This window comes from Sarcophilus harrisii, chromosome 3 (genome assembly GCF_902635505.1).
Source record: "Sarcophilus harrisii chromosome 3, mSarHar1.11, whole genome shotgun sequence".
Lineage (NCBI taxonomy): Eukaryota > Metazoa > Chordata > Mammalia > Dasyuromorphia > Dasyuridae > Sarcophilus > Sarcophilus harrisii.
The window spans coordinates 610,793,183-610,804,499 of record NC_045428.1 but is presented as its reverse complement, the minus strand read 5'-3'; the positions used below and the strand labels follow the sequence as shown (position 1 = coordinate 610,804,499).

Below are 11,317 nucleotides of genomic sequence, written 5' to 3'. Positions count from 1 at the left end.
TTCCTCAGATGCAAGAAAACCTGGGAGAGGTTTTCTTGGAAACTCATGCATTCTATCTCTGAGTATGTCATTGCATAAAGATATAGTACAGTCTGTTACATTAATGGGACAAATTCTTTGACTGCCTCTTTTCTGTCATACTGTTTTGTGATTCACACCTTCTCTGATTCTATTTCTGACTGCCTAGATGTCAGCTGGAATGGGAGGTTAATCAAATACTTAACTCTCTTGTGGTCCTAGAAACATTGATTCTCACCTTTTCTCATCATCATAATTTTGATAGATTCCATATTTTCAACTGGTATAAGTTTTTTGTTTTCCAGAATGTGGTTTTTCATGACTTGGAAGGAAGCATTCTCCATGACTGAATTGATTTCTTCCTCACTCAGCTCCTTGCCCAAGAATTGGCAAATGTTTTCCACACTGACCTTAAGATTCTAGGAAAAAATACAACAACCTTGTAATGGTGGGATGAAAAGTCTTAGAGAAAGAAAAGGAGGGAAAGGGAAGGCCAACAGTGTAAAAGAAGCAGAAACAGGGATTTTAGATGAAGAGAGAAAGAAAATCTGAATGGAAAGATTTGAGGGAAAAGAGAAAGCACTAAGTACAGGGAGAAAAGACATTATAGTGGGTCCTAGGGAGTAGTGGGAATGCAAAGGAGGATGAAAAGGCAATTACGTAGGGAAGGAGAGAAGGTAGACAATTTGAAGGTAGAGTAGGAAGAAGGAACAGGAGGTGAAATAAGAAATTAGTGGAGTGGATGAAGAGCTGGTATGGGAGGTGGAGATAAAGAAAGAACAGAAGAAAGAGAAGAATTGAAGCTAATGAAAGAAAGAAGAAAACGTATGAAAGATGAGAAAAGGAAAAGGAAATAGAGGAGCTGGAGTAGAATAGAAGAGAAAAAAACAGGAGAAATAGAGGCAAAGATAAAGAAAGAAACAAAATATGAGACATGAGAGAAAGAAAGAAATTAAATGAAAATAGAAAGAAGAGTTGAAGAAAAAGAAATAAGGAGAACAGAAGGAAGAGATGGAGGGAAAGGAAAGGAAAGAAAATAGGAACAAGAACTGTAGGAAAGAAAGAAAGAAAAAAAATTGGAAGAAGAGAATGGAGGAAAGAAATGGAAAAAAGAAGAAAAGAAATTGGAGTAAAAAGAAAACAGAAAGAGAAATGAAAAGAAATGAAAAAGGGAGAGAAGTAGGTGGATGAAAAGACAGAAAGGAAAACAGGAAAAAGACAAGAGAAAGAAAGAAAACAAGAAGAAGATATGAAGGAAAGAGGAAGAAAGAGCAAGCTGGAAGAAAAATGTGAAGGGGAAGTTAAGGGAAACTGAGTAGATGGAGGAAAATGAAATTTATGCTATTAGGAGATGGAGTGGTTGAGAGAGAGAAGGAGAGAGGGAAAGGATTATGAAAATAGGAAAAGAAACCAGCAGAGTAAGGTCATGGGGAAGAATACAAGAGATCTCTGAAGAAATTTTTTTAAAACTAAGAAATGAAGAAGGAAGAAAAAAATTAGATGAAGAGAAGAAGGAAGATAGAAGAAGAAAGATAAGGGATGAACAAAACCATAAAAAAGGAAAGAGAGATCAAACAGGAAGGAAAGTAGATATAGAGGGCTGGGTAAGGAAAGCTCAAGAGATTCCTGGGAATGAGAAAAGAGATTCTTCTTACTCAGGATTGTGAGCTCCTCCCAGCAAGTTCCCAAACCACACAAGAAAAACCAGCCTTATGTGGCTGTCACAGGGAGAAGCTTCTGACAGATATGGAGATATCCTCTACAAAGAGCTCTTGAGAAATGCCAGGATCTCCATGGAAGAGGTTCAGAGTGAGGGACATGACTGGACCAGAGGATGGACCAGGATCAGAATTGGCAGGTATTATAAAGAACACTTCACGGTTTTTTTTTTTTTAAACAAGTTACTGCATCATATGTTGGTACATTCAGAACCAAACACTGGCATATAGGAGTCTGGTCTCTCTGAATTGGGACTCATTCCTCCTTTCTCTTTCTCAGCTGCTCTGTTGATGCAGTTTCTGACATGCTGGGTTGATACTGTAGCTTTTCTCCTTAGGGTCTATGTGCTCTGTTCTATTCCTAGATGTCTTTTGCCTGCTTTCCCTCATTTTGCTTTCCCTCATTCTTGACCCAGTATCAGCCTCTGATGAACACAGCCTCCATGTCTTGGCTTGGAGCATCTGTTCTGACTTTCCCCATGGTTGGAAAATTCTCCACTGCCCATTCTGTCTGACTTCCTGGCTTTAAAAAATCCTAACAGAATCTACCTTTTACAGGAAGCCTTTCCCAAGCCCTCCTCATCCTAGTGCCTTCCTCGTCTTCTGAATGTGTCCAATTTATTACACAGTCTTATTCTTATTCATACAAAGTTGTTTGCACATTTTTCCCAATTAGATTTTATGCTGTTTGAGGGCAGGAGCTATCTTTGCCTTTCTTTGTATTCCTAGCACTTGGCAAAATGCCTGGCACATAATAGCTTCCTTAATAAATATTGTTCTTTTCTGACTGAGACAATATGCAACCTGTCATGCAGAACTAAGATATAAGCAAGATAAATTGAAATAATTGAGAAAGGGAAGACAGTAACATTAATGGGGACACCTGGAAAGATGAAAAGGAAAAAGGACAGGGACCTTACTTGATGAAGTTCCTCATGGTTAGGAACAAAAACTTCTCTGAATTTCTCATAGACTAGCCATCCTTTGATGTGGTCAAACCAGGACCCAAGTGGTACTGAAAATGAATGGAAAAGGTGAGAAGGGAACCCAGGTTATTTCTGTTTTAGATTGATAAGGTGCTTACTTGCCCATGATGCTTGTCAGAATGAGTCATGGACAAAGAAGTAAGTTCTGCTCTTACTTTATAGGGTAAGGGGGAATAGTGGGGTTGGGAGTGGAGGAAACTGATTCTCAATCACAGAAAATGTCATCCACGAGAAGGCTAGCTAGGAGAAGAGCCCCAGGGAAATCACTTGGTTCAGGTGCTGGCCTTAACCTGAGAGTTCTCAGCAAGACAAAAGGCTAGGTTGGGCCTCCTGAAATAAATGACGTGAAAACTTCACTATGGAGGAAGTAGGGGAACTTGAATGATTTACATTTCAAACCAGGCCTTGGATCTGGTTGGTCTCTTGAGACTCTGCTTTTCAGAAAGAATACTGGTCTTGGATTCAAAAGGCCTGGGCTCCAATAAGTGTCAGCTCTGAAAATTTCTTGGTTATATAGTCTTGGAAAAAATCACTTTCGCAGTCTTCACTTCTAACACTCTTCTCTAAGGTGGGGGAGGCAGTCATTGCCCTGTCTATATTGCTGAGCTGTTAGAAGGAATGTGCCTCCCAGGAAATGAAAGGATATCAAGAAAATAGGGATTTTCATTAACATGGCAAAGGGGTGCAGAGAAAATAGAGAAAAGTGATAAGGATGGGAAGTAGGATGCAGCTCCATCATTCCTTCTTCACTCACCATTTCCCTGCAGGAAGTCCTCAAAGAAATGCTCAAAAGATGGGCATAACGGGTAAGATGGGATATAATTTTTTAAATGGTATAAAGATACAAGGACGTCCCTTGGATTCCTGGCAACATACAGGATCTGAAAGAGAAATTGGAACATTGGGGGGTTATCACATCCATTTTCCTTCTTCATGAAGCATCTCTAGCAGGGAGAATATTTGACCCATTTTTTAGAGCTGCTTTCTCCATCCATTTCTTATATCTCTTTTTTTTTACTACTGTCCTGGTTAACAGGTGCTTAATAAATCCTTTTTGGCTGACTGACTAAATTATCTCTGGCAGTTGCTGCTACTGGTAAACTGTTTCTACTATTTCCAGCTGTATGTAATTACTCAGTAGAGTGGATCACTCATCTTGCAACTTTGCATACATCTCTATGGCCATGGAAAACTTACTCACCCCATGGGCTAGACTGCTTTTCCCAACTGCTCTTATAATGTCAGGTCCTGCTTCTCATAGAAAAACCACCTCAGAATTAGTGTTACACTTCAATTTTGTCAAAATTCTTTTGTGGAGAAAATAATCTCCTCTTTCATGACTTTAGTTTTTGAGTCCCTGCCAATGTCTATTAATACAAAACAGCTATTCACAATAATGACACACAATTAGATATCAAATATAGTCGTTTATTTAAGCAATAAAGAAAAGAGGGAAAGAAAGGGAATAAGCAGTTATTAGACAGTAGCTTAGAATAAAGGCATGACAATATCCTTATTGAGGATGGCTATTCAAATAAAGAACAGATAATAAATGTGTATGGCTAGAGTCTTGTAACTTAAAATTAAACTAGTTTTCAACTGGTTTTTCAACTTTTAGTTTTCAACTGAAAAGTATGGGAAAGGAAGTATACAATAGAAAGGATGTCTATTATGGAGAGAGTGGAAATTCTATAAAGGAAGGACACAGAGGAAACAATTCTAGAAGCAGACTGAGTGGTTATCAAATATTTCATTTAATTGACTAGAAGAAGTAAAGGGATTATGATCAGAAGAAGTAGATGAAGATGCTCTGAAATATGCTAACTAACAAAAGGAGTGCAGACAATGCAAAGAAGGACACGTCACAGAGAATTTACCCTAAAATTCAAAATGGGTCCAGATAACATAGAGAAAATGGAGGTAAAGGCAAGTGAAGGAGAGAGTCATGATACTCTAATATCTTCAATATTATTGAACAACTTCTTCAGAGACCTTTCAGTGAATGTACTGTTCCACCCAATAGAAATGTTATATTTCCTCAGATAACCCAGACATTCAGGGTTCTCCTGGAAGAATGATTGGACACCATATGTGACAGCCTTGATGTTCTCTTTCTAGCTTCAGCCTGAAATTTTCTATTCTTCCCTTTATATGTTCATCATCTTCTCCTCTTCAGGCATTTTCCTGGATTTCTTCTTCTCTTCTTCCTTTAACTCAAGTTGTTCTTCAGAAAACTCTAGCATTGCCGAAGAAGAGAGGCAGAAGGGAAGAGAAGCAGCCATCCAGGCAAACCCATGCATTAATAGAATATTTGTTCTTTTAGTGCCATGTACTCTGGTGCTGCCCCTTCTCTTCTTCCTGTTTCTTCCTTCCTATTTCTTTCCTGCTTCCAATTCTCTGATTCACAGCCTGTACAAAAATTTGCTTCAAGTACATGATAAACTTATTCTAAACTACTTGAAAAGTATTAAAGTGAAGTTCTCAGATGCTTCCCCAGATAAATCTAATGTTACAATTTCACTTTGAACCATGAAATCAGAAAGGAATTATTGATGAATAAAATATTAGTGGCCAGAGCCATATCTTGCAGATCTCTTTTTGTCTGATGAACCAGAAATTAGACGTTGCCCAGAGTACTGAATAGCCTGGGAAACAAAGATCACTTTAATGACTATTAAGAAATGAGCCAACACAACAAAACTGACATTTCCATGTTAATTAATTTTCTTATTGCCATGCCAACAATTATTTAATAGAGCTAGAAAAAATAAAATTCAGGTGGAAGAATGAAAGGTCAAGAATATCCAGGGAATCAATGCAAAAATGTGAAGGTAGGTGGTCTAGTCATACCTGATCTCCAATTTCATTATGAAGTGGTAATTATCAAAAAGTCTTTGGCCCTAGCTAAGAAATAGACTGGTGGATCAGTAGATTAAGTATACAAGACATTGTAATAAATCACTATAGTAATCTAATGTTTAATAAACCCAAAGATTTAAGCTTTTGGGACATAAATTCATAATTTGATAAAAACTGCTTGGAAGACTGGAAAATAATATGGCAGAAACTAGTTACAGACATATATTTCACACTGTATACGAAAAGAAAGTCAAAATGTATACATGGTTTATTCAATAATGGTGATACTAGTAGCAAATTAGAAGAGCATGGAATAATTTAACTGTCAAATCTATGGAGAGTGGAGAATTTAACATGAAACAAGACATAGAAAGCATTATTAAATTAAAATGCATAATTTTGACTCTACAAAAATGAAAAGTTTTTGCACAACCAAATCAATGCAACCAGAATTAGAAGAAAAACAAAACTAGGATAAAATTTTATGAGTATCTATGATAAAGACCTCATTTGTCAAGTATGTAGATAACAAATTTATAAGAATACTAGTAATTCCTCAGTTGACAAATGGTCAAAGGATATGAACTGGCAGTTCAGATAAACAAATCAAAACTATCTGTACTCATATAACTTCTAAATCACTACTGATTAGATAAATGCAAATTAAAACATCTCTGAATTACCACCCGATACTGATCAGATTGTCTAATGTGACAAAATAATAGGAAAATCATAAATGTAGGGGGGAGTATGGAAAACTAGGACATTAATACACTGGTGGTAGAGATGTGAACTCATCCAACTATTCTGAGAGCAATGTGGAACTATTATCAATAGAATATAAAACTTGCACCTTTGATCTGACAGTAACATTATTTAGTCTGTATCCAATAGAGGTTAAAAAGGAAAGAATCTATTTGCACAAAATTATTTATAACAGCTCTTTTGTGGTGGCTAAGAACAGTAAGGGTACGCCCATGAATTGGGAATGCCTGAACAGGATGTGATTTCTGATTGTAATGGATATTTAGAAAACCAGAAAGATTTACATGAACCAATAGAAATTGAAGTGAGTAGAACCAATAGGACATTGTATTCAGACATAATAATATAGTATGATGAACTGACATTGCTTCTCTCAGCAATATAATGATCCAAGACTATTATGAAGAACTCTATCATAAAATACTATCCATCTTCTAGAGAAAGTACTGACTTTTTTTTTTGCTGAGGTAATTAGGGTTAAATGACTTGCCCAAAGTCACACAGCTAGAAGTCTTAAGTGTCTGAGACAGATTTGAACTCAGGTCCTCCTGACTTCAAGGTTGTTAGGTCTACCCACTGTGCCACCTAGTTGCCCTAGTATTGATGCTTTTCCAAAGCAGATTAAAATATACTATTCCTCCTTCCTTCATTTCTTTTTTCATTCATTTCACCTTATTTCCTTTCGTTCCTTCCTTCCTTCCTTCCTCTCTTCCTTCCTTTTTCGTCTTGCTACTTTTGTTTCTTTGTTTTTTCTTCCTTCTTTCATTTGCCTTATTGCACTAAATAAATAATAAAGAAATGTCCACAACTATATTGTGCATAAGTGACATATCAGATTGCTTTCTGCTTCAGGTGAGGACTAGAAGAAGGAGAGGAGAGATAAAATTTGGAACTCGAATTTTAATAAAAATCAATGAATGTTTAGAAATTATTGTTACGATAGTTTAAAACATAGTTGGGGAAAATAAAATAATATTTAAAAAATAGAAACAGAGGGTTATCAAATAGCTGAGATTGGGAAAAAACTCTTTCCCAAGTTTTTTCTCCATTTTTCCCCCTAAACTGACTCAGGAATGAAACAATCATGTATTATGATGCTGCAGATTTAAAAAATGATCAATTTACATGAGCCTATTTAAAATCTCTTTTACTGTATTAGTACTGTCAGTAGATGTTTCTTAGCAGAGATACTGAAGTGATTTGCCATCTTTCTCCAGCGGAAGACCTTTTGTCAGAACTCTCCCTGTGGAGCTGTCCATCTTGAGTAATTCTCAAACACAGGTCATAATTTCATTAAGTTACAGAATCTCCTCCTTCCACAACAATGTAGAGCTAAAAGGATGACACTGGAAGATGATCCTTTGATCAGGTGTTCAATATGCTCCTGGGAAGAATGGAGGACAACTACAAGAATCTCTAGTACTAATGGAATGGTTGGCCTAACTTAGAAGGGAAGCCCAGCTGTGAGTGCATCTAGTGAAAAAAAAAAGGGGCTGATATTATAAAGATAAATATTGCTCAAGAATCTGGAATATAAGATCTATGAACCAAGATAAGTTGGATATGGTCAAATACGAGATAGAAAGATTAAACATTCATATGTTAGATGTCAGTGAACTGGATTGGAAGGGAATGGCTGAATTTGATTCACATGATCCCTACATATGCTACTGTGGATATCAAGTGATATTTGTTCAAATCTAAGACAAACTGTTCAAGGTCACAGAAACATAAGCAAGTTCTCTAACCACTGATGCTAAAGAGACCACAGTGAATCAGTTCTATGAAGATCTATAATATCTTCTAGAAATAATACAAAAAATCACATTAATTGGACTGGAATGTTGAAGTAGGAAATTAAAAGATAATTGGACTAACAGGCAAGATTGATTTTGGTACAGAAAAAAACTAGGCAGAAAACTTCATAGAGTTTTGTCAAATAACTTATTGGTCATAGCAAACATTCTTTTCAACAACCTAAAAAGAACCTCTATACGCAAATATCACCTTATGGTCAATACAGAGATCTCATTGTTTATATATTGTCGAATTCAAATGTGGAAAAGTGTGCAGCATAAAATAAAATCTGACTGTGGCTCAGATCCTGAGCTTCTTCTAGCAAACTTTATACTTAAAAAGAGGGGGAAACCATCTGACCCTATAAGTATGAACTAATTTACATCATTCATGAATATGAAATGGAGGTGAATTGAAAGATTTAAAGGATGAGAACTGGTATATAAAGTGCCTACAGATCACTGGACAAAAGTTCGAAATATTGTCTAGAGGACAAATCAAAGAAAAAGCATTCCAGTATTCTAGATAAAAACAAGTGTGAAAAAGCTTAAATGGTTGTCTGTCTGAAGTTTTACAAACAGCTGAGGGAAGAGGGAAAATGGAAGGGAAAAAGGTTAATTAAATATATGCCCAAATGAATGCAGAATTTCAGAGAATAGCAAGGACACACAAGAAGGTTTTCTTTAATGAGCAATGGAAAGAAATACAAGAAAACAATAGAGAAGGATAGACAGGAGATCTCAAGAAAATTAGAGATTTCAAGGGCAAGTTTGATGCAAAAATGGACAAGATAAAAGACAAAAATTGTAGGAGGTTAACAGGAGCAGAAGAGATTAAGAAAGATGGTGAGATATACAAAAGAAGCAGACAAAAAAAATCTCTTATCATTACTGATAACCAGGATGTGTGCTACTGATCTAGAGCTAGGTATTCTAGAGGATAAAGTCAAATGGGTCTTAGGAAGCCTTACTAAAAAGAAAGCTAGTAGGAGGACTCTGGGAAGGTGGCAGAGCAGGTCAGAAACATTTCAAGCTCTCCAGATTTTCTCCACAAACAGAACATAGACATTTGGAAGGGTCTGAAGATGCAATCAAATCTCTCTTGCCTCAAAGATGAGGGCTTGAGCCTCCTCCAGCATGCTCCCTATCCGACCCCAGTCAATGTTCAGGGAGAAATTCTTTCAAGCTCTAAGAGCTTCTTCTCATACTATGATCTCCAAAGGTTAACTCCTCCTTCTGGGGAGAATGGGATTCTGGTTATCTCCTCAGAGTGCTCTCTGGCCCCAAGAACTTCAAGGAAGGTGTGAACACAAGCATATTGTCTATCAGTTGTACTTTAGTACCTTGTTTCGAAGTTCCTGGCCCCAAACATCTCTTCCAAGATCAAATCAATCACTGAACCATGCCAGATTAGATAATTATTGTCTCCATCAACTCTAATGGCTTAACAGTTTGTAAAGATTCCAACAATTTCCAGTACAGTTTTTGGCATTTCTTCAAACCTATTCAAATCCTCTTCATGCTTCCATTTTCTTTCCTTTCCCTCCTCCTTTATTTCATGCTCTTATCCTGAATGCTGTCACATAACCTTTGTCCTTACTCACCAGAGGTAGAAGTGAACAGTGACATAGGCAGAAGGAACAAGCAGGAGAATTATGAGGCAGTGTATAAAACATGGAGAGCAGAGAGAAGCCTCCATCTGCCTCCTCCCATCCCTGAATTCCTATGAAATATGGAACAGAAATGATTTCCCAGTGTTATGGCCAGAACTCTAGCTACTTGAAACAAAGATTCTCACAAGATGCTAATTCAATGGAATTGATGAGACAGTGGTTATCTAGTTTAGCATGGTGCTTAATAGTTCTCTAGTTCAGTATGATTGATTTAATCTTACAACAAATGATGGTTTCCTAGTGATATAATGATTGGTTTATACTCAAAATAGAGCATATAAAACTTTGACAAACTCAGCCAGAGTTAGAGCCAGAGACAGACTCAGAAGGGCTCAGAGAGAGATTCAGAAGGGCCAGACACAGACTCGGAAAGCCAGATTCATTTACTTCATCTCCCAGCACCATGGTGGCTAGCCTCCTGCACTTCCCCCGCTGAGACCAAGGCCTGTCAGTACCTAGGAGACAGACACTAGAAGGATCAGACACAGACTTGGAAGGGACCCAGAGACACATTCATTCCATCTTCAGTCAGGCTCTTGGTGGCTCTCCTGGGTGACGAAGAGGGTGGGAGACAGAGCCAGAGAAGACAAACAGACTGGAAGTGGGAGCTCAAGCTCTCAGAGCCAAGGAGAGACAGATTCATTCCATCTTTATCAGCATTGTGGTGGCTGGCCTGGCCTCCTGCACTTCTCCACTGAAACCAAGATTCCAGATGGCCTCTAAGAAAGCTAGCTAGGCCCTCAGGCAAGGAGAAAAAAATAAAGAATTTGGACTTTGGACTTGGCTATTTTCTTGTAGGTGATTACTGAGCTAGAAAGGAAGAGTGCTTCCAAGGCCTCAGAAACTAACAAGAACATTACACTCCAGCCTCTTTCTGTCTCATCCTCCTTCCAACTCCTAGATATCTGTTTCTTTCACTTTAAACTGGGGCCCTCATATGCTCACCTTGGCCTTGCTGGTGAAATAGGACTTAGGGAAGAGATGGGCTGGGAGATGGGAAGTGAAGAGATGGGAGTTTGCCTTGTTCTTGACCATTTCCATGTTAAGTTTTGTCTCTATCCAGGGAGAACGTTTCCAAGAAGGGACAGATTTAACCCAAGTGGGGTCCCCTTTTGAGTAGATCAGGCTGAGGATATGTATCATCCAATGGGTTCCTGTATAGAATAAAAAACAAAAGATGGGTTAGGGTCTCATGATTATTTTATTCACAGAATCACGAGACACTCTGAGGTGCAGAGATCACAGATTCTTCAGTCTTGCCCATATTTGAACAAACCAGTGGAAAACTTCCACAGGAGGAGGGGAAAGGTCTCCCCAGCTCTACCTGACAGAGTGCTGCTTACTAAGTTGAGATGAAATTTGAATGTGCCTGGAGAGGTGGGTGGCTACAGCAAAGAGACTATGGCGATTCCACAAGCATCTTTGGAGCACTTACAGGGTGCCAGGCACTGTGCTGAATGTTAGGGATCAGAGGGAAGGCAAAAACTCAGTCTCTTACCACA

At 37.9% G+C, this 11,317-nt stretch overlaps 1 protein-coding gene across 1 annotated transcript; it reads right to left on the bottom strand.

Annotated features, from left to right (window-relative positions):
- Positions 1-622: 622 nt before the first annotated feature.
- LOC116422750 (3-alpha-hydroxysteroid sulfotransferase-like) lies at positions 623-10,911 on the bottom strand. Its single transcript, XM_031961854.1, has 4 exons — positions 10,761-10,911; positions 3,477-3,603; positions 2,657-2,751; positions 623-634 (listed from the first exon to the last, which is right to left on the bottom strand). Exons 1-4 carry the CDS (start codon positions 10,854-10,856, stop codon positions 623-625), a joined length of 330 nt encoding a protein of 109 aa, XP_031817714.1. The 5' UTR covers positions 10,857-10,911.
- Between the last annotated feature and the right edge of the window lie 406 nt (positions 10,912-11,317).